We start from the raw sequence: 22,010 nt of genomic DNA on the forward strand, positions 1-22,010 counted from the left end.
TGTCCCGCTTCGTAAGCTCAGGCGGCGGCGGTGACAGCTGCGGCATTAGTTGAGCTGTAACGCTATGTCACTCGCTACCGGATCGTGATTGGGATACTAGCTTCCGGTATTTCAACTAAGCTAGTCGACGTAGCTTCCATGGAAGATTGCCTCTTGTTTTGCCCATCTAATTGTGGTGGAGCTTAATGTCCAGAACAGACTCCCAGTGGCAGAAGAGTTGGGATGCATCTGGAACCTGACTAATGGTTCAGATGTCTGACCAAAGGCGCAGACATCACAGACGAGAATAGAAATCCGTCCCGTGTAGAGCTGAGAATCTGAATGCAAAGGATGTCCGGAGGCGCTCCCTCTACGTATGGAGACATGACACCGATGATGGCAAGAAGTGGTGACTAGATAGAAGGAAAAGGGACAGGAGCATTGTCCAATCCCGTCACGCATGCATATGCATGTCAGCTAGCGAAAGAAATCGGGCTGGAGAAAAAGAGACCGATTCGGAAAGACAGAGAAATGGTGCTTGTTGACGTGACGATCATCAGAGTTAGCGGAGTTGACTGTCGTAACTTGTTGCTGCTTCTAGCGCCGCCAAGAGGGAAGGGATCAGGGACAGGGTTGCTGGCCATGGGACGCTTGCGGCTTCGCTAAAGATCGGAATTTTTCCAGAGACTCGATAAGCCACAAACGTTGATTCGACGATCTGGCTGAGCTAAGGTCATGTTGCAACGCGACGGGGCGATTGGCAGACTGGGGCGTAACCTGACGCCCGCCCAAGCTGTAGCTGTAGCGGCATGTCCAAAATAATCCCTGCCGTCGCTCCCGCCCGCTAGCAAGACCAAATCAGGACAGGGACAGGGACAGGGGGCTCTTTCCTATCGAGTGTGATTCAACGTCACTCCCACTTTTATTGATAGATCATTACATGCTGCTTACGATGTTCGAGGGAAACGTTGAGAGCAGATGAAAGAAAACACAGCAGGTTGAAGGAAGTAGCAGCAGACACCAATCGCACCCACCTGAATGCATCAAGTTTTATACGCCCAGTCATTTGCTTGTGTCAATAATATGCACTGCCAATTGGCTCATGAATTGAAGTGGTTTACAAGCTCATGTTTATTAGTGCTAGTCGAATCTCAGCCCTTAATGAAAAGCACCCCCAACCTAACTGTCCTGTGTTTCGCCGTAGAATGCAGAAGAGAAAAGTAGGTACATAGATATTTGTTTAATAGAAAAAGCAATCAAAAACTTGAATAAAAGGAATCATGGATATTGGCCCCGATGCGAGTTAAGGTTGGTATGCAGCAGAGACGAGTTAGGAAAGAGCGACCTGGTATGGGTCGTGTCATGCTGCGTGTCGAAATGCGTCCGGCGTATTTTATTTCTCGGAAAGAAGGGTGCGGGCGTGAGCCACGCCGCTGCAGCTGTCGGCCACCTTGTGGGCGCTCTCCTTCATGGTGGAGACATTGGACTTGGCGTCTTGCGGGATGCCAGCCTTGATCTTGCGCTGAGCGACCTTTCGGTAGGTGTTGATATAGAAGACGACGAAAAGGACAAGGTAGGAGCTGAGAATAACGCAGCCCATCCAAGCGGCCAAGGGCTTGCCGGCGCAGCGGCCGACATGGGGCAGCCACGGGGCGTGGGCACTAGCGTAGTAGTCCCAGCATGCAAAGTAGATGAAACCTAGGGCACCCAATTAGCTTTTGTTATGGATGGATTGGAAGCCTTCCCATCGAGCCACTTACCAAGGTCGATAACGAATTGCGCAATCTGGAGTCTGGTGATCCACTCCTTCCACGAGACCTTGATACCCCGGGCACTCTGGAAGTAGTACCAGTACATCACCACGTGAACCGTCAGGTTCAGGGTGATGGGGACCCACGAGACGGACGTGTTACCGGTGAGCTGGGTAAAGCAGAGCAGGGCGGTCGCCGGGTGGTGGTAGGTGTGAAGGAACGTGAGTGGCTTCTTCTTAACCATCAGGAAAACGGTGTCGATAAGCTCGATGTATTTCGTAATGTAGTTCAACTGTTGGGCGTTTCACTTAGTTAGCCATGTGCCTCGCAAAACAGTTCCGATATCTCGTTGGAAGACTTACGTAGTAAAGGGTGACGAGAGGCTTGGTCCAGCCATCCGCCCCGCAGATGTTCTCGTACAAGCCGTCCCTCCAGAGTTGAGGGACCAGCTGCTCCATGAAAAGGACAAGGAGACCACCGCTCAGCAGGGTCAGGAACAGGTTGTGGATTTTGAAGAGACCGTTCAGCTTGAGTGGTTGGCGGTTGCGCATGAACTCGCGTCCGCCAAAGACGACTGTGACATAGAGGACGATCATGCCCAAGACTTCAGGCCAGGTCGAAAAGGCCGTCTTGCCCTCGACGAAGCGGAACTCTTCTGCCCGGTAGCCCATGACCGAGGTGTATACATGGTCAAAGGCCTTCCAAGGCGCCAGCGGGATGACACCCGACTTGGCGAGGGGGAAAGAGCTTTCCATAGACATGATGAAGTAATAATCAAGTGATGCAGTATACGAAAAGGTGCCCGGCTCTGAGAGGAGTGTCGACGGGATAAGGGATGAGGACGACTTATGGGAGGTCTCAAATAATCGTACGAGGAGCGCGGAATAGATATATGTACTTCTCAGGCCACCGGGTATCAAGAGTCCGTGAGTTTGCATGTCCTAACGCAAGAGTCTCAGATGTCTGCTCGCGCTCTCTCAAGTGGCATACTGTGGAGGGCCCTTTCGCTTCGTCGGCTAGCTGCCGCTGCCCGATCGCGTAGATGGCGTCGCCAGTCGCCATGCCGATCTTCTGCCTCTCCGAGCGGTCGTGACAGTCTTCTGACGGTTAGGTCGAGATGCAGGTGCTTGGTGAAATTTCCGCATGCGTACAATAGTGCTGTTTAGAGGGGCCATGTGGAGGTGCCGCCTATGCAATGATTCGTACATGGTTTTTGTGTTGACGATATCTCCACTCGCAGGCTGATGGGTAGGCAAACGTGTGTCTGCTCGCAATAACAGGGGTGATTCAGCTCGAGATAATCGCCGATCTCGTGTCCCATTGGTGGGCATCTAGCCGGCACGCCTACTTGTAGAAAGTCACCGACTTTGGTGCGAAACCACTCAATTGGGACTCGCAGTAACTTGTCGGGTAGGCTAATCTCCAACCTACCTACTTATTACCAAGACACTGTTTAGCTGCCGATCCCAACCTCAGCTCGAGTATAGTCCCAAACCGTAAAGGCGTTTTTCGGTTTCTCCATACTTGGAGAGCACACTCCGAGTCACCTACTACACCACAACCTTCCCGCCGCCTAAGCATCCGTGGCTTTGGTAGCCTTCAGTCCTGCTAACGCCCTCTAGTTCTTACAACTGCCGTCCTAAGCATAATTACGCCGAGATTATAGCAAGCCCAACTCAGCGTGCACCGCAGGTATGGCATCGTCAACTTTGACGTCACAGCCGTACCGTTGAAAATTCAATCAATGGTTGTGATAGTGGGCTGTTAGAGAAGTAGGTAGATGCGGAAGTAGTACATTGTTCTTTGCTTTTTGGTACTAGATGCTTAGGGGTGGGTCTCGGGTAGCCTGGGTACCCCCCTACCTGTTCAATTTTCCTTGCTGACAATGGCGCGCGTGTTCCACGTCCCGAGGGGGGGGAGGTGATTGGCAGGGGCTTCCTTGCCTGAGATTTTACATGGCAAATCGTACGTTTGCCCTGCAGCACAGATGGTCTTCCCAATTTGTGATGTCTGAGATTTCGTCGTTCTAGAGCACTACCCGTAAAGATCGTCATCACAAGGGGGCGGCCAGCCAAGTGCTCGTATAGCACCGGAACTTTGCTACTTTGGTGTCCCTTCCCATGGCTGGCCAGTCACAGCAGATCAGGCCACCGCCCGAAGGCTATCGCGTCGTGGTGAGTATTTTCATGATGCAAAGTTCAGGTTCCGGTGGAGCCTCCAATACCTTGGCTCCTTTTGCCTGCGCGACACTCGGGTTCGGAAGGAGTGAGGAGAGATTATGGATGGACATCTGACTGACAGGTCTGTCTGTTGTGCTTTAGGTATAAAACTGGTTTCTTGCCGATCAGTCCCAGTCTTGGCTGTAAACATCATAAGCATTTCCACTGCTCACCCAGCAATAGATATAAACACTCACGGACTTGCTTCACTTTCCCTCCCATCCTACCCTCTGTTTTTGTCTCGTATAACCTACTGCTCCTGACACTTCTGTTCCAAGTCAAGGCATCACCATGGCGTCTAAAGTCACATTGAACACCGTCGTGGTAGCTGCTGGAGCTGCCTCGTTTGCGTGGGCTAAGCATGCCGAGCTCCCAGTCGTTTCCACTGTCGCCAAAGCCTGCGCGGCCGTCATCCCTCTGTACGCCGTCATCTGGGCCAGTTGGATATACCCCTTCTACATTTCCGAGCTGAGGCATGTGCCTACCGTCACCGGCTTCCCTCTCTGGGGCCAGTTCTTCAGCATCATTACCGAAGAGTGCGGTGTGCCGCAGCGAAGATGGCACGCAATCCACGGTCCCATGATCCGTTACTTCTTCCCCTTCGGCTCTGAGCGTCTCTCCGTTGCCGACGACGACGCTCTGAAGCACATGACCGTGAGAAACCCCTACAACTACCCGAAGCCTCTGCGCGCGAAGCTCTGGATGGTGCGCATTCTCGGCGAGGGAGTTCTGCTGGCGGAGGGCGCGGAGCACATCCACCAGCGCAAGTCGCTGGCGCCCGGTTTCTCCATCCAGTCCATCCGCGCCCTCACCCCCGTCTTCTGGGAGAAGTCGCTCCTCCTCGCGAAATGCTGGAGAGATGAGATGACAGCCGAGGGCGTCACCACCAAGTCGATTGAAGTTCTCGAGTGGCTCAACAGAACCACGCTCGACATGATTGGCAAGGCCGGCTTCGGATACGAGATCAACTCTCTCGAGCATCCCGAGACACCCATTCGCGAGGCCTACCGTCTCGTCTTCGCCTTCGACATTGCCTCCCGCATCATGCACGGTCTGCAAGCCTTCATCCCGGCCAGCAAAGCCATTCCTTCCAAGATGAACCAGGATGTCCAGACGTCTCGTAAAATCATCTTGGACAAGGCTACCGAAATTGTCACCGAGAAAATGGAGCAGGCCGAGAACAACACAGGTGGCAAGGACATCCTGTCTCTCATTGCCAGGGATAACAAGAAGCTCAAGGATCAGGGCGAGACTGGCCTGTCTTTTGAAACTATGCGCGACCAAATCATGACGTTCTTGGGCGCTGGCCACGATACGACTGCTACGGGCGTAGCCTGGACCATTCACCTCCTCTCTACCCACCCCTTCATCCAGTCGCGTCTGCGCGAGGAGATCAAGGATCACATGCCCTTCCTTTTCGACAAGCAGACCCGCTTCGACCCTGAGCAAATCATCAATGCCGACGCTGACAAGCTGCATTACCTGGATAACGTGTGCCGCGAGTCCCTTCGTTACATCCCCCCTATTCCCATGACGGTGCGAGAAGCCATCGCGGACGACGTTCTGGCTGGCTACAAGGTCCCGGCCGGTACCACCCTCTACGTGTTGGCCAACACCATCAACCGCATGCCCGAGTACTGGGGCAAGACGGCCAACGAGTTCGACCCGGACCGATGGGACGACCTTCCCAAGTCGTGCACCCCTAATGCCTACATGACCTTCCTGCAAGGCCCCCGCGGCTGCATCGGCCGCAAGTTCGCCGAGACGGAGATGAAGATCCTCCTCTGCTGCGTGCTCAGCATGTACGAGTTCAAGCGCGATGTGAACGTGGAGGACCCCGAGTCTCTCAAGATGTGGAGGCGTGAGTTTACTTCCCCCACAACCCTCCCCCTTCCTCAGACTGGAGTCCGAAAGACTAACTTTTGCGCTCTTTAGTGGTACTCCGACCCCGAGATGGTGTCGCCGTTAAGGTAACGGCCATATAGAGACACTGCGGAGAGGCGCGTGCATAGTACGATTATACTGCAGGATAATTGAGATCTTCTTTTCCAGCTTTAGGGATTTTCAGGCGATCAGAAACATCAGACCCGTTGGTTTATGATGTGGCGTCAGTTTGAGTTTTCCTTATTTCGGTAACCCACATCACTTCACATATTGCATTTTCTCGGGAAAGGGGGGCACAATTGAGTTACTTTTAACATGGGGCATTGGACATATTCGCTTGTACGAGTCTAGAATCTTCAACGCGGGTTTTGAGACATTTCATTACTTTTTTAGTTACGGTTCTTACGAAATCCCGGTCATAAATACCTAATCTTCAAACTTCCAAGCTGGTCACATCCATTGATCTGCAGGGTCTTGCCGTGTACCTGAATACACTCTGCAGACTACAACTGTAACACGCACAGGAACATAATAGTAAACTGTATCCATGTTCCAAAAGGACATTTATGAAGTCAACATTATGGCACATTAACACACTTTCTGGCTGACAAGGACACAAATACCAATGTCGGCGGCATGGAACGGAAAAATGGTGCCGAAATAAATGAATTGAAGCATTACAGTTCTGACTTGATCTATAAAAAGCACATAATCGCCCCCGTATGTCTCGGAGGAAGAGGCGATGTCGTACGATAGACAGAACAATGTCCTTCGCTTTCACCCAGAAGCGGAAATAAACGAGTTCCTACGCCCGCATCTAAGTATAATACAGTAACGGCAGAGGTTGCAAGATGATCCAGCTTCAAAGGATAATGATAGGTCTAGACCACTTTCTCTAGGAGTTGTGGGAGTTCTGTGTTCCTCCGACATTGATGGGATCGCAGACGGAGATGCCGATGCCGGTGCAGCTGTTATCATTGGACACATCCACCTCCGGCGAGATGACGGGGGCGACGTTGATGAGACCACCACCACCGCTGCCGCTTTGGCCTTGGGGGGTCGCGGTGGGCGAGGCCTTCTCCTTGTTGTTGTTCTGGTTGTTGGAGTTCTGGGTGCCGTCCACGTTGATGGGGTCGCAGGCAGAGACACCGACGCCCGTGCAGGAGCCGTCGTTGCTGAGCCCGAGCTTGGGGCTCACGTTGGGGGACAGGTTGACGAGGCCGCCGCCTCCACCCAGCTGCCCGACCTCCTTGACGACCCCACCGACTTCCTTGACCACCTTGTCGAGCGCGAGGCTCTCGGTGACCTTCTCCAGCCCGAGCAGGGGCAGACTGGAGGCCGCTGTTGCGAAAGTGAAGAGGATAGTGCTGGGACGCATCGTGATTGTGGTTAGGCGGATTTGGGTCTAGGGAGAGAGGGAGGGGGTGCAAGGTTGTGGGGATGCGATGAAGAGTCTTCAAAGAAATTCGTGTCTCGGATAGTACGAAGAAGTAGTATAGTAGCGAACGTGCTTGATAAAGTTAATGGAGAACCACGATCCGAAAAATGGGGGGTTCGTGGAGCGGTTATGAAGTGATCGACAGCTCGAACTGAGGTGGTCTTTGGACCGGAGCTGAGGCTAATGACCGTATACGTCAATACATCCACGATTTACTTACTTCTTCTCCTAGCGGAGTTGTGCTATTAGATCCAAGCCGTCGCGAATACGCTAAACTGCGCCGTGCTATCCTTGTTGGTTTTAGGTCGGAATAGGGGCTAGGCTACTAGAAGATGTGGTACCTGCGGACGCTCTAGCGGCTGACAGAAGTCGCTTGGGAAACAAGAGAGCGGGCACTAGCTCAAGTACCATACTAGCTGACTACAGGGGGTCTTCGTAATCGATGACTGCTTTTTTCTCCCGACATTTGGGCTGTTATGACTATGCCCCTTTCGACCAGATCTCTGGTGAAGCGGCATCGGCAGATCTGGAAAAGGACGCCAAATCTCGGGACGGCGCCGAGCTCTCAGGTGGACGTAACAGGGTAACAAGCCATACGGCATACAGAGGAACCCAAACACCTGGGAGAGCCCGCTTGACCGTATTCAGACTTGACATTGTACACATAAGGTTCCGTCTGTCTATACTCGGAGGAACGCCCCGGGTAAGATTGTGATGGCCTACTTCGTTATCATTGCGTAAGGGGCTTGTGTGCTGAAAAGCCCGTTCGAGCAGTAGCTTGCATGGCGGGAGATTGCCATTATCGGCCAAAGACATACACTTGTTGTATTGATGAATATTCAGTCGACCGAACGTCATATTACTTTTTTTATGCGACCCTAGATTGCTGTGCTGGGATGATCTGACTTTTAGGTCTACCCTGTAGATCAGTTGCGCCCCTTGGGTGAATCTTCCGCATCACGACTTATTTCGGCGCCTCCCTCGCTTCGTCTGCTAGTCCAAGTTTGTTTTCTGGGGTGCCGAGCCATTTTCCCATCCCGTCATCCCGCCTCCCAAGATGCATCGCTACGCCAAGGCTACCCTGTTCCTCCTCGCCGCTCTGCTGGCCTACACCATCGCCAAGTCGAAGCTGCGGAAGCGTCGCAATAATGCGAAAGCCGCCGCGCTGGGGTGCCAGTCGCCCCCCGTCATCCGCAACAAGAACCTGCTGGGCAACTCGGTCCTGCGTGAGTCGATGCGGGCGACCAAGGAGGACCGGGGCCCCCAGTTCGTCGTCGACACGATGAACGCCTGCGGACCCGACTGCCACACGGTCAAGGTGCCCATCCTGGACTATGAGCTATTCGTCACCCGCGACCCCGAGAACTGCCGGGCCCTCTTCACGAGCCCGGACTTTGATATCAGCGACACGCGGCAGGCCAGCTGGATGCCCCTGCTCGGCAAGGGCATCTTCACCAGCCGTGGCGACATCTGGAAGCACAGCCGGACCCTGCTACGGCCTCAGTTCTCCCGGGAGATGATCAGCGACCCGAACCTGGAGGAAGAGCATCTGCAGAACCTCTACGCGCTTCTCCCGGCCGATTCGTCGACGGGATGGACCGAAACCCTTGACCTCGCACCGCTCCTGTTCAAACTGACCCTGGATACATCGACCGACTTCATCTTCGGGCGCTCCACGCACACGCTCAAGAAGGGCGGCGCGATCACGGACAAGAAAGGCCAGGAAATCGACCACCACTTCAACGAGGCGAAAGTCTGGATCGACAAGCGCGGCGCCCTCGCCAAGTTCTACTGGCTCCTGAACAGCAAAGAGTTCAAGGAGCACTGCGACACCATCCACGACTTCGCCGGCTCCATCGTAGCCGAGCGCCTGGCCAACAAGACCGAGAAGGCCGAGAAGACGCGGAGCGGCGGCCGGTACAACCTGCTCAGCGAGCTCGCCAAGGAGACGCAGGACGCGCGGGAGCTCCGGAACGAGACCCTGCACGTCCTGATCGCGGGGCGCGACACGACGGGCTGCCTGCTGGGCTGGGTCTTCTACTTCCTGGCCCGGCACCCGGCCGTCTACGAGCGGCTGCGCGAGGCGGTGCTGGCGCAGTTTGGCGCCCACCAGGCCGACTTCCGCGCCCTCAACAACTTCAACTACATCCAGTGGGTCATCAACGAGTCGCTGCGCATCGCCACCGTCATCCCCCTGAACGAGCGCCGAGCCCAGCGGGACACGGTCCTGCCCGTCGGCGGCGGGCCCGACGGCAAGTCCAAGATCTTCGTCCCCAAGGGGACCCAGATCCTGGTCCCGCTGTACGCCATGCAGCACCGCAAGGACATCTGGGGCGAGGATGCCGACGAGTTCCGGCCGGAGCGATGGGCCACCCACCGCCCGGGCTGGGAATTCATCCCATTTGGCGCAGGTGCGCGGAAGTGTTTAGGCCGTACGTTGAACTCTACCTACATATCTACCCCTGACCCGTGACCCCTAAAACCTAAACGAACCCTGGATGGATACTTTACTAACACCCAACCGCCGCTCAACAGAACAATTCGGCCGCCAGGAAGTCAGCTACATCGTGTCTCGTTTCTGTCAAAAATATGACCGCATCGAGAACATGGAGCAAGGCGATGGGCGAATCAGGCTTCACCACGCCATCGAGAATCGCTCGGGCACGGGCGTGCAGATTCGTCTTCATGAGGCCAAACACTCAACCTAACCCTAATTCCATCCGAACCTCCTCCCATTCTCCTAGTTTGTATATAACACGACTAATCAAAATCGTTTCGAGATGACCCTTTGTTTGAATCCAAAACGTGGTTTGGTGAACGTTTCTATGGCCTCTGATAATAATAGTAATCCCCCTTGTCCCCTTCTTTGTGCCCGTTAAGCTCATTGTTCCTGTTTTCTGCAATCGCAGCCATAATTTCCAGCATGCTTTCAGACTTCTTCGCTATGTTGTCTCAGACAGTCAGCGGTCACGCAATTCCCAAAGAGCCCCAAGCAGAACCCCAAATGGCGCCTTCAGTGATGTCACCAGGCATGTCCGATTCGACACTGTATAGCCCGTCCATTTCAGGCGACAGCGAGCATTGGGAGTCACTGCATGCGCTCTCGGTGGTCCTACAGAAGGGTTTATCTCTCCACCGAAATGGCCCTGCTCAGGTGCGCATGTCAGAACAGTCCCTATATAACCTCGTGGCGGCTGGGGAGAATGACTTCCTCGAGATAGTAGTCAGAAACGTCTCGGGTCCGTCAGGCCGAAAGTCTTCATCCTCCGGAGGTTCAACTACAAGTAGCGAGGAGAGAAGCCAGTCCCCTCCAATGGGCATAGTCAACGCGGCACCCCGACCGAGAATGCCTCGCCGTTCCAAGTCGATAATATGTGGAAACTGCAATCGAGAGGGACACACGATACGAGACTGTGTGGGCCCAGTGGACGAAGGCGGCCGGATAGATGGTTGCCCCAAGTGCAACCTGGCCAGAGCGCACATGTACGACGACTGCCCGCTCCGGGACACCACGGAAGACTTCGATTACATTTACCGATACCGCCAACGCAAGCCCCCGATCAAGAGCTGGATGAGCTGGGAGTGTTTCCTGGGCCACAACTCAAGATACGCCAGCTGGCCGCGCTACATCCCGTGGTCAGCCGACTTTTCCTGGGATCAGCAGAGCCGGGCGTTCCTCGCACACCGGCCGCCGGAGTGGCTTCATTACGAATACGACCACATTGGCATGCCCGACGAAGAGGCCAGCCTGCGTGAGATCGATCCAGACTCTGAGTTCTTGGCCTTGTAATATTGCCAAGTCCGAAGGAAATGAGACTCATCAAGCCTCACAAAAGCTTATCATCAATATCCCGAAGTGGTTGCATGGAGGCCCGAATTGGCTGCCAGGTGAGTTGGATGCCATTCGGAGTCACGCATGCCGTGCGTGCTTATGGCAGCACATCTAACATCCTGGGCGCAATTCACCTCATAGGAGAGGGCTTGATACTGCTCTGGAGGTGCTGATTGGCTTGTGGGAGATCCTCTGAAGCGCAGGTGCTACCAGTACCAAGCATTAACAAGCGCGATCCGTACAGGATCTGGGGCTGAAGGCTTACTGAGACGGGAGAGGGATGGCCAAGACCTTGCCGTGTCCCCCCTGTTCGTTCGATGGCAGCCTGGTAACAACTGGTCGGTGGACTGGTAACATGGTGCTTCTACAACAGGCTAGCCAAAGTCGCATGTGGATGTTGCACGGTGTTCCCATCCACAGTGACGACAGTGAGCCCCAATTATCTACAGCAGCGTCTAATTTTCAGCTCCTGTCGCAGCCAACAAACGGTCGTGTACGGTTAGGGCGAAAAGGCGTATCCTTGCGTCAACACGCGCATGTGGAGTGGAGGGCATTCAGAGCTGAGCTGAGCTGGTGTGGGGGACAGTCCGGCGGAGGAAATCCGCAGGGAGACGGGCTATAATCCCGAGGGGTTGCATCAGCGCCAATAAGGTTGCGCTGTAGTACGGCTGCGTTCCCGTTTGGGAGATGATGGTGGAATGATCGACAGTCCCGGCAAGATGTGTACTTTCTTTTGGCTGATTGTATACTCGTCACTAGTGTTGCAGATCTTCAGAATCTTCCCGCCTACATGTGTATGTACCTACCTAGTAGCGTAAACACATTCAAGGACAGAACCAGATTAGGTATGCAATTGATTGAACATAGCTTCAGACTAGCGTCGTGGGTTCCTCTTACCATATGAACTTGATGGAATCGTAGATCGCAGTTGCAGTTGCAGTTGCAATGAGAGAAGGAAAGTACGAAAAGCGGAATCGCACTTGCCGCCACTTACGAACTTTAGGTCGGTACTGCCAAGTACGTAGCCTCCTTGACACCCCGTCTCTGAAGCGCTAAGATCATGGCTGACCACCATAACGGGCGGTTTCCGGTGGAATTAGAGCTTCTTTGCGATCGGTATCGTGATCTACCTCGACTTGTCGGTATGGGTTTTCAAACTGCCATTGGCGTAAGCTAAGGCTTGACGACGCTTTGCAGCTATGCACCAACCCAGCACCTCGGAACAACGGACTCCTTCGCAGCCCATACCGGGAGTGACCGTCTCCGAGGTGACCTCAGTGACTAGAGAGAATTCAACTCCTGATCTAGTGACACGGTTCCATCCCCTGCCAATGGCCGACAGGCTGTGGGTATCGTCAGGTATCGGGAATACCCCATGGCTCAGACAGCGCATCCAGGCATAACTCGCCTAGATGGTACCTGGCCCAAACCCCTGAGGAGTCCCGAGGAGGGTGATCTTTGGCCTAAGCACAAAATGATCGGCAGTACTCGATCGCATCTTTGACTTTGCAGGACATGCCTTTAGTGTGTGTGACCAGTCTAGTACGCAGGTGTGTATTTGAGAGTAGGAGAGCACATCTGGAGAACCACACACCCAGGAAGTATGATGCGCACTTCACGATGATCAGTGCCAGCCGCTCGGGTCAGGATAGGTCAACGCTATCCTCCACAATATCGACACCGGCGGCGAGCCCTGTCGTCAGGAGCGGTCTTGTAGTGCCGAATGCGCTGCCACCCACCTCATCTACCAGCGCGTAAATGGTATGTGATCATCGCACTGCCTGTGTTGGAACCCAGCATTGCCCATGTCTTATTAAATACGCGTTGTGTCGCAAACCACAGTTGGACCCTCAACTTCCGCATTAGCCAGTAACAGAGGAAGAAGAAAAGCCATTGATATATCCTATTCCCCATCCACTTTATCATCCGCAATTAGACATATCTTCGTCCAATTTCGGGTTCCTACACTCTCAGCCCATATTCTAAAACACATATACCCAGCTCTTCAATATAGTAATCATGCACTTCGTGGCATCCTCCGTGGTGGTGGCCGGCCTGGCCGTAGCAAACGCGGCCCAGCCGGCTCCCAGAATTACTCAAGCGCCGGTTCTCGTGAACCGTCAGGACTGGCAAAGCGCGAGGGACTCTGCTCTCGCTGTTGCTTCCTCTGCTGCTGCCATGGCCAGCTCTATTGCCGCCCAGAACGGCAAGCGAGACGTACGTTGTCTTCACTCCTTACCTCCTTTTCCGTCTTGTCCCTAGGTCCATTCAAAACTGAAGTCTCAAATCAATTCATACCAAATTCCTTTTTCCATCTCCCAGAATTAGCACTCCCAATACTAGCTACTGTATCAAGACCTATGGCATCAATTTACTAATTTACATGTCTTGAAGTGGCAGGACGACAAGGCCGCGGCACTGGCTGCCGCCTCCGCCGCACAGGCCGAGGCTTCCAAGATCGCTGAGCAATTCGGGAAGCGCGACTGGCAGCAGGATGTATCATCCGCTCTTGCACAGGCATCAGCCGCCGCAGCTGGCGACGGGTAAGTGTGCAAACATCACTCTAAAGCCCCCTTGCCCCTGAGACACCAATCATGGAGTCTTCGGTGTAATACCCGTCCCGACGACGGATCATTCCGCGTGGTGAATATTGCGAGACTGATGAAAAAAAAAATCCACAGATGGAAGGACGATGTCGCTTCCGCGCTCGCCCAAGCAAGCGCCGCGGTCGCCAACGCCAACCAAGTCGCCGCGGAGAACTCGCAGCAGCAGAAGCGCGACAGCTGGCAGGACGCCGAGGCCGCGGCCCTGGCGGCGGCGTCCCGGGCCCAGGCCGCCGCCTCGAGCCTCGCGGTCCAGTTCGGCAAGCGCGAGGACAGGCAGTCGATCGTGGACTCGGCGACCAAGCACGCCACCGAAGTGGTCAAGAGCGCCGAGAGCGTGGCCGCCACCGCCGGGCAGTCGGCCGTGAGCCACGGAGAGTCCGTCGCGGCCAGCGCCGAGAGCGTCGCGGCGACGGCGGCCGACTCGGCCACCAAGCACGCAAGCGAGGCGGTCAAGAGCGCCGAGAGCGTCGCGTCCAGCTACGAGAAGGTCGTGGCCACGGCGACGGGCGACGACCGGTCCAAGGCGTCGGTGGCGGTTGCCAGTGCGCAGTCGGTCGCGGCTTCGGCTCAGGCTTCGTACGAGAGCTCGGCGGCTTTGGCGGGCACGATGGGGTTGTCTGGCGTGGTGTCGGGGGGTGTGGTCATGGCGGCGGCTCTTTTCGGCGTCTTCCTTCTGTAATGAGTTTTAGTTCTTTTGGGATATGATTCACTGACGACATGGGTTATTCTTTATATGGCACCTGTGTAAAACCTTTTCCTGCCGGCTGGCAAGTTCCTAATAAACTGGCTATCCACACACCTAACAGTATCTTGATCCGTGGTTTGACGAAAGGTTCTCAGCTCCCAGGCATTGCGATTCTGCATAAGTAGTCTCAACATCATTCAGTGAAAGCTGCTTCCACAATTCATACTTTGTGTTGTTCGGCGGACCCAGCTTCCCAACGTTGTGCCATAGCTAAAGGACCGGATCACTCTCGGGTATCACTGTGATTTAGGGCAATACTACATTCCAACTGCATTTCTCTGATGAGCCTGTATCGCAAACAACTGGATTCCATTCGCTGTATCTTCTGTGGCGTATAGGAAAGTATCCATGGAAGGATGCTATTTTGCACAGGACACAGGAAAGAGGGAAGAAGAAGGACAGCTATTGCTTAATAGTGGTATATATATATATGGATTCTTGGAACACCTAAAACTCCTTTTAAGATGATCATTGCTTTGCAGCACCTATCTTAGAAGAAGAAGCTCATCAAACGGCGCGATGAAGTCTGTGTGCCGGATTCAGTGTCTGCTAGGTAGTGCCCAGCACCTTCTTTGAGCCATTTGATAAGGGAGTTCTTCGTTTCCGCTTTTCCAGCATTGCAATCGAAGTTGGATAAAACACAATAGTTGTAGGACAGTATCACGCCATCTTGTGAATTCCTGTCAATGCACTTACACCCCTGTACACGATTTCTCCTCTCTCATCAAACTCAGAGGCAGTTGGTGAGCGGGCTGGAACACCTCGGCAATTAAAGCCGTAGGGTGTACTCACATATCCCATGGGTGCAGCACCCCAGTAACCTACCATACATGCCAATTCAAATCAACTGAGGCGAAGCACCCTTGGCATCGGAGCGCTGGGCGTAAGCAACGGGAGTCGACGAATCACGAAATAACGCAACAACCCTGAAGAGGAAGGTAATTAATCAGATTGTGGGGATCGAGGGGAGCAACTTGTAGGAAAAGAAAAAGTCTATCCTGCTTTGGGGAAGCTCTACGATGCAGCACGATCGAAGAACATGCTACCTACTGCCCCATGGCAAGGGTTAGTCACTGCAACACGTGCGTTTAATGGGTATCACCTGCATGGTAGCAGCCCTATCTGCCGCTCGAGATAGAGATTGGCCAATACCCCAGGTAAACCTCTAAATATAGCCCCATCTAATAGAAGTTGTGATGCTGCAAGCGGTCCGACTGCCTATCGTTGCTACGGCCCCCAAAATATTGTTTGAAGATAGGATGCCTAAGAGGCTGGGCCACCGATAACGTATAGCGATATAAAAGTTCTATTATACAGTCGCCCATGTGAATAACGATTCTCAATCTTGGATACAGACCATGGATATCAACGACGTATATCTTGGTGTCTGGACCAACTGGTCACGCGGAGCAGTTCTTGGTCCAACGTTGACCTTGAACCGCGAGCATGGCAATTATGTTATTGCTTTGACAGCTTTTTTCATAGCATTCGTCGCTACTCGATTCTGGCGCATCTCCTGCTTTCTGTTCCATCGATGGTTTTCCGACCCTACATCCACGGATGCTCTTCATCGACAACGCCAGATTATCCTATGCAATTCGTCCAGCCCCGAGTCTGCTTTTATGTCTCTCGCCCTTCTCTTGTGGTCCTGGCGCAGACTAGGGACAAGGCGGAATCTTTACGGGGCGTTATTACTGATCTTGTTTGTGGTGATCTGTATCTCGAGTTTCGTGGTAGCCGGAAGTTTCTCATCTCGTATCTCCACGGATGTAGGCAACGAAGTCCTACTTCGGCCGAACCATTGCGGTTTCATACACAATTCCAATACGGCAGCGGGAAACACGCTCATGACATCCTACCTGCACCAGCGGATTAGTACGGCGAATTAGTACGGCGATGAACTATGCGGACCAGTGCTACGCGAAGGAGCCCGGTTCTAGTATGGTTGAATGCAAACGGTTCATCGTACCGAAGCTGCCGAGTTCCGCCAACTACACGGCTGGCTGCCCTTTTCAGGAGGGTCTATGTCGAAGCAACAATTCCAACCTGCTCTTAGATACAGGCTACATCGACAGCCGCGAGCACCTTGGCCTCAATACGCCCGATGGCCAAAGATTTCAGCAAAGACAGGTGCTACATTGCGCACCGTTGAAAACTGAGGGTTACGAGAGAAGAGTTACATCATCCAATCAGACCCTTGTGACTTATAATTATGGCAGCATGATCGGGGGCTCCAAGAACAATACCACTTTAAGAGACGAAAGCACTTATCAAGCCGAAGATATTGAAACGCAATATCGATACAACTTGGCTTCGGTTTGGGGGAAAGATTTCAAGCTTGCGTAAGTCACCAACAGACATTATTCAGCATGTGAAAGTCGGTTGAGGCCCGCCACTGACCTTGACTCAACCTCAGTGCCCAAGTCAGTCGGACGATCAAAGGCAAGCCCGCTCTCGAAGGAGGGTTCATGCCAAAGGCTGAACTCCAACGACCCGACGGGGATGTCCAGATTATATTCCTGTCGGGCAATGGAGTTGTTTTCAACAAACGGACGGCAGACGACTGGTACCGTGCAGCCGTTCCCTACCGGCGAATACAGTATGCGTCTACCGGAGGCTACGACCAAGGCTATCGTCCTGACATCGCGGCCTCCCCGCTTGGCTGTGTACAACAATGGCAATGGTGCAATCCATCGTTACCCAAAGACGAGGCCTGCGGACCGCTAGCTAGCGAACTCGACGCATACACCGCAGCTGCCCCTTTATTCAACATTACCGATGGGGAACTCGGCCCGGAGAACAAGGATCGCGGTTCCTCGCGGAACCCACCTGGCAGTGCCCTGATCTGGGGCTCCTTGATCGAAGGCTACAGACCCTCTGTGCTGTACGAACTGTTGTCGCAGACTCGGTCCAGGGCCCTGTCGTCGTCGGATCGCCTCTTCGGTAGTATAGCCATGGAGCTTGCCGAGGACCAGTGGAAGCTCGATGTCACTAAATGGTGGCACACGCTGCAGGCAGCGCAGCAGGCATCGTATGTTAATACGGTACGCGGGCCTGTCGAGCCCGGGTTCGATGCCCTCCGCTATTCTCCCATCAGTGACTACGAGAAAACCTTATGCGCAAACCAGGTGAGTCATATTCAGATGCGAGGCTTACTCAACTTGAACCTTTCTCTCATAGGTTGTCCTGCTAACATACGATATCTGGGAACAGAAAGTTTTAAGTACTGTGCATACGTCGTTTAGTGTATTCGGGCTATACTTCACTTTTATTACCGGCGGACTTATTATCCTCTCGTCGTATCTTCTAGATCCCATCGCCAGCTGCCTTCACACGAGGTACCGCCGTAAATCTTACAAGTATCTAGAGTGGACGTCGAATATCTACCTACAGATCCATCGTCAGGCAGAAGAGCAGTTCGGCCTCGGCACCTGGCAAGGCTGTACCTCCACCATCCCCACCATCAATCCGTCGAACGCTGTGCTGGCAAGTCTCGATATCACGGACCTGAAGCATCCGAAGCTTCGGAGGCCATCGATGCCCGTGTCGGGTCTGGATCTGGACGATTTGTGCGATGGCGGGGAAGGTGGTGATGTCGAGTCGCCTAGAAGTGGTGACAACACTCCCACTGGCATTGAAGTGAAGGGCGTGGCGTATGAAACCCAAGTTTACAGTCTGCACGGCTCGGATGTCTCTCCTACTTGTACTGAAGTCAGCACGTCGGAGTCGGAAGTCCGACTCACAGCCTGCGCCGACACGGACAACAGAACGTTCCATGACCAAGCAGCACCACGAATGGAGGCTTCCGTGAATAGGGCTTGAAACTAAATAAAAATCGGTTTAGCATATCGAGACAGCGCCCATTGCCGACGTCCCTATCTCAGCTATTGGGTTCATCGTGAGTAGGTTTCAGGTCTCAGGGGCAAAATTGCATCCTCTCATTTCATATCAATGATGGGTGGCGGCACTTGTTGTGGCCGCTTGCAAATTCATCAAGTAAGGATAAGCAGATGGCCTTGTCTTGGAAGCTATAGGAAGCGAAAGCCGCCTCACTTAGGAATCATAAATCGTTATTACGTACGGGATAATGCGCCTCTTGAAAATTGCATACGCCTCCGAAGATGTATGGGCAGAGCCAGTGTAGTTTCGTCTCTACCCGCGCATTATACAGAGACTGAGATTGTAAACACCGAATATAATACCAACTCCACGTGGTTGCTATTATTCATAGCCTCATAGGACGTGTTCGAGCCACATCCTGCTTTTCTGAATATCTATGTGTATAATGGACTCTAGCTGCCGACCGAGTGTACTTTGGTTCTATGTGCGCAGTTTGGTGGCTTCATGACATAGTTATCTCTGCAAAAGGGGGTCCATTATCAGCATATGCTGCCCGCAAGTTGTGGCCGCGCCACTCAGCAGGCACGGGGGGTCGAGCCAAGGGGTCTCCCCTAGGCACAGGGTACGATATATGGACCCATGATCCTCTCATGGTCCGTCAATGCCTTAAATGGCACGATGGCTGAGTCAAGCCCAGAAGCAACGTTCCCTGAAGCTGCGATTCAGATAGTACATGGTCAGTATTCCCACTCTCCACAGGTGTTGAGATTGACAACGACAGAGAGTCAAAGTTTCGATTGTTTCGTGATCATTATTGACAGTTGGATAGGAGGGACTATTTGCATTTGGTCGTCTACCAATGGCATGGGCGAGTGGATGGGATACACTTGGAGGCGACGAGCGGGATGTGTCAACCAGCAGGATCCTTCTGGGCGCCGACGAGCCAGTCGTTTGAGGACTCCTTGCGATATCGTCCACGCCCAAGAGTGACGAGAGTTACATCTCAGAGTTTCCGGTACTGGCTGTCAAGTCGCTGATCACTAATGGTGACGACATTGAGCAAGCTCGAACAGATACAGTAGATAGACAGATACGAGATCACAACATGAGCCATCTACATCTCCAGTGATCGCGAGATGAGGGCTCCAGGTTCAACCGTGACCCCGTCGCTGATCGACCCGTTATCCGGGGCCGGTCGGATCCCGAGCTACGATCACATACATATGCTGTAACTTGAAACGCCGGAGCGGTGGCGCAGGTGCATCGAATACGGCAATAACAGCAGTATTTCCTCCTCCTCCGCCTCAAGGCTGAGCCACTCATTCATTCTCTCACTTGCTCACTCACTTGACGTGTGTAGGTGACAGTATCAGGCATAATTAACGATCACCGGGCGTTTTGTTTTACAGTGACATCAGAGTCTTCCATGCCTGGAGGCCTCGATTGTCGTCCGGTTTCGAGTTGCCTCTTTTCTCTCTGATGAGTTCTGACTCTCGTTCCCTACTGCTGATAAACCTAGCGAATATTACGCTGTTATATGGCCAGGGATGACGACAGCAATTTGACAGAAAGAATGCGAATTGGATGCCCGAACGGCAATTGCCGCTTAAGCGTCTGGACTCTGGCGGCTGTTCCTGGCGTCATCAGAAGACAAGCTTTCCGCTGGCTAGTATTCGTATTTCAATCCGAAAGTCGTCTCGACTCTGGACCTTATTTTCCTGCACCCTTGGGCTCTTTGCAAGCTTTGAACCGATAGGCTCCTCGGGTGTGAGATCTCCACCTACCTCATTGGCACAGCACTGCGAGACAAGAAAAACGACAGCGATCGGCAGCGACGGCAATCTGCTTGGAACTTGGCGTTTCGATGTTTCGGGCATCAACATGTTCATGTAGAGGAAACAAAGCAATTGCGCAAAGTAATCCCCGAGAAAACCGTCTTGCAAAAATCGTCCGAAGTATGGGAGTGGAATGGCGCAAGAACAGACTTACACAGAAGGTTCCTGAGCGTGCCATAGCCGCTCCACTAAAAGACCGCCCTTGCGCCCGGAGCATCGCTACTTGGGGTTGGCTGAGGTAGGCTTGGGGGCAGTTCAAAAGCGGGCGGCAGGCTTGCCCGGTTTCAGGGTCTCGCTCCTGTCACACGTCTGCCGCAGACTCACCCTTATCGACTGCGACGTTACGCATGCATCGCACGTGAATTGATGAATTGACATTGCGAAGATTCTGGGGAAGGAACACTTAACTTTCGGGATCGTCTTGGCACCTGCGCTCCCTCTCTCTCATTTACAACATCAATATACCTACTTTGTATTACCTACTCTGAGCCGGTGTTGACATTGCTCATTCTTTTGTTTCTTCTCTTCGTACATAACCTCAGGAGCAAGGATCTCCTTTTCAATTCGATACAGCAGGCCGGCTCTTGTTTTTTTTTTTTTTTCTCTCTCTTCCACCTACGTTCACTCATACTCGACTTTAATCAACGAAAATAGAGAAAATTGCATATACAGGGGAGACGAGCGGAACCCGCCAATATCAATCAGCAGTATCTCAAGATGGGCGTTATCAAGATGCCTAGGATGAGAGTCGGCACCGTCATGACCGATGCCTTCCACCTCGCAGCTCGCGCCAACAACGACGACCTGCCGCCCGGATGGGTTCGCCTGTCCGATGGTAGAGTGATCCCGTTCTGGCACACCAAGGTAAGCACAGCCCCAGCAAACGTCGAAGCCCGTTGTTTGAACCAGAATCTTGGCTAACGCATGTTGCGATTCAACCAGACCGGCATCATTATCAGATGGTCCATCTTTGCCGGCTTGCTCCTCATCACTCTGACGTGGATCTTCGTCGGACGCTGGCACGCACGCAAGCGAGTGAGCAAGGGCTTGGCGCCCATGGCATACCATCGCGTAGGTTCCTCCTTCCCGAGAGTCTCCTGGCAACTCTCCCGCAAAGTGACCGTACAGATGTACTGACATGCCATAGTGGCTCATTCCCAGGACTGAACTGGCCAAGACGGATCCCCGCTATCAGTACCCCGACAACGTGCAGTATATGCAATACCCGCCTCCCCCTCCTGGTGCCTACGGCATGCAACCCATGCCACCGCAGTACCAGGCAGGCCCAATGCCTCCCAGTTACGGCAAGAACGACACTGTTCAGGGCGTGACACACCGGCCTGATGAGGAGTACGCAGCGCCTCCCGGACCGCCGCCGCCAGTTGCGACCCGGCCTGGGCAAGACCCCTTCGCCGACCCGCCTCGGCGTTAAGGTTCAGTTTACCAACAGAAGTTCGTAAACTACTGCTTTTGTTTGCCGTTCTGTTTGGTTTTTAGTCCTGCAAAACAAAGAACAGCGCAAGCTGGGTATTCTTGGAGTTGGAATGTGTTGTTAGGTTGACAAGAATTTGCACCATGTTTTGTAGAGGCCTGGTTGCATGCATAAGGGAGGCAAGCAAAACGTCATTTGCTAGATGGAATTATAACGGCCGAGGATTATGACGGGGGCTGGGCGTTCATGGAGCAATGATGAATGAACCGGACAGATTGGACCTTCTTGAGTACGACAGATTTGGACGAGATACCAGCCCGCAACGGCCATGTACTATCAGGAATAGGCAAATGCATTTTATTGATTGAAAAGCAGCAAGAAACATATCCTAAAATTGTCAGCCCAACTACAGTAGCATACTCCATTACCCTTGATAACGCCATGTTGAG

At 53.3% G+C, this 22,010-nt stretch overlaps 8 protein-coding genes across 8 annotated transcripts; 6 read left to right on the top strand and 2 right to left on the bottom strand.

Annotated features, from left to right (window-relative positions):
* Positions 1-1,372: 1,372 nt before the first annotated feature.
* Positions 1,373-2,491, bottom strand: PG985_012089 (uncharacterized protein; the record flags this gene model as incomplete). Its single annotated transcript, XM_066831856.1, has 3 exons — positions 1,373-1,677; positions 1,740-2,022; positions 2,093-2,491. 3 exons carry the CDS (start codon positions 2,489-2,491, stop codon positions 1,373-1,375), a joined length of 987 nt encoding a protein of 328 aa, XP_066679906.1.
* Positions 2,492-4,240: 1,749 nt separating this feature from the next.
* PG985_012090 (uncharacterized protein) lies at positions 4,241-5,884 on the top strand (the record flags this gene model as incomplete). Its single annotated transcript, XM_066831857.1, has 1 exon — positions 4,241-5,884. One exon carries the CDS (start codon positions 4,241-4,243, stop codon positions 5,882-5,884), a length of 1,644 nt encoding a protein of 547 aa, XP_066679907.1.
* An 844-nt stretch (positions 5,885-6,728) lies between these two features.
* PG985_012091 (uncharacterized protein) lies at positions 6,729-7,211 on the bottom strand (the record flags this gene model as incomplete). The annotated part of the gene is made up of 1 exon (XM_066831858.1): positions 6,729-7,211. The coding sequence occupies one exon, from the start codon at positions 7,209-7,211 to the stop codon at positions 6,729-6,731; it is 483 nt and encodes a 160-aa protein (XP_066679908.1).
* Positions 7,212-8,328: 1,117 nt separating this feature from the next.
* Positions 8,329-9,979, top strand: PG985_012092 (uncharacterized protein; the record flags this gene model as incomplete). The annotated part of the gene is made up of 2 exons (XM_066831859.1): positions 8,329-9,703; positions 9,807-9,979. 2 exons carry the CDS (start codon positions 8,329-8,331, stop codon positions 9,977-9,979), a joined length of 1,548 nt encoding a protein of 515 aa, XP_066679909.1.
* A 215-nt stretch (positions 9,980-10,194) lies between these two features.
* PG985_012093 (uncharacterized protein) lies at positions 10,195-11,061 on the top strand (the record flags this gene model as incomplete). Its single annotated transcript, XM_066831860.1, has 1 exon — positions 10,195-11,061. The coding sequence occupies one exon, from the start codon at positions 10,195-10,197 to the stop codon at positions 11,059-11,061; it is 867 nt and encodes a 288-aa protein (XP_066679910.1).
* A 2,061-nt stretch (positions 11,062-13,122) lies between these two features.
* Positions 13,123-14,388, top strand: PG985_012094 (uncharacterized protein; the record flags this gene model as incomplete). Its single annotated transcript, XM_066831861.1, has 3 exons — positions 13,123-13,320; positions 13,498-13,646; positions 13,785-14,388. The coding sequence occupies 3 exons, from the start codon at positions 13,123-13,125 to the stop codon at positions 14,386-14,388; spliced, it is 951 nt and encodes a 316-aa protein (XP_066679911.1).
* Positions 14,389-16,350: 1,962 nt separating this feature from the next.
* On the top strand, positions 16,351-18,276 carry PG985_012095 (cytochrome p450 protein; the record flags this gene model as incomplete). Its single annotated transcript, XM_066831862.1, has 3 exons — positions 16,351-16,796; positions 16,871-17,582; positions 17,635-18,276. The coding sequence occupies 3 exons, from the start codon at positions 16,351-16,353 to the stop codon at positions 18,274-18,276; spliced, it is 1,800 nt and encodes a 599-aa protein (XP_066679912.1).
* A 2,585-nt stretch (positions 18,277-20,861) lies between these two features.
* PG985_012096 (uncharacterized protein) lies at positions 20,862-21,561 on the top strand (the record flags this gene model as incomplete). Its single annotated transcript, XM_066831863.1, has 3 exons — positions 20,862-20,993; positions 21,072-21,200; positions 21,277-21,561. The coding sequence occupies 3 exons, from the start codon at positions 20,862-20,864 to the stop codon at positions 21,559-21,561; spliced, it is 546 nt and encodes a 181-aa protein (XP_066679913.1).
* Positions 21,562-22,010: the final 449 nt, after the last annotated feature.

Source organism: Apiospora marii (assembly GCF_038362585.1).
Source record: "Apiospora marii strain CBS 49790 chromosome Unknown utg000009l_segment0_segment0, whole genome shotgun sequence".
NCBI lineage: Eukaryota > Fungi > Ascomycota > Sordariomycetes > Amphisphaeriales > Apiosporaceae > Apiospora > Apiospora marii.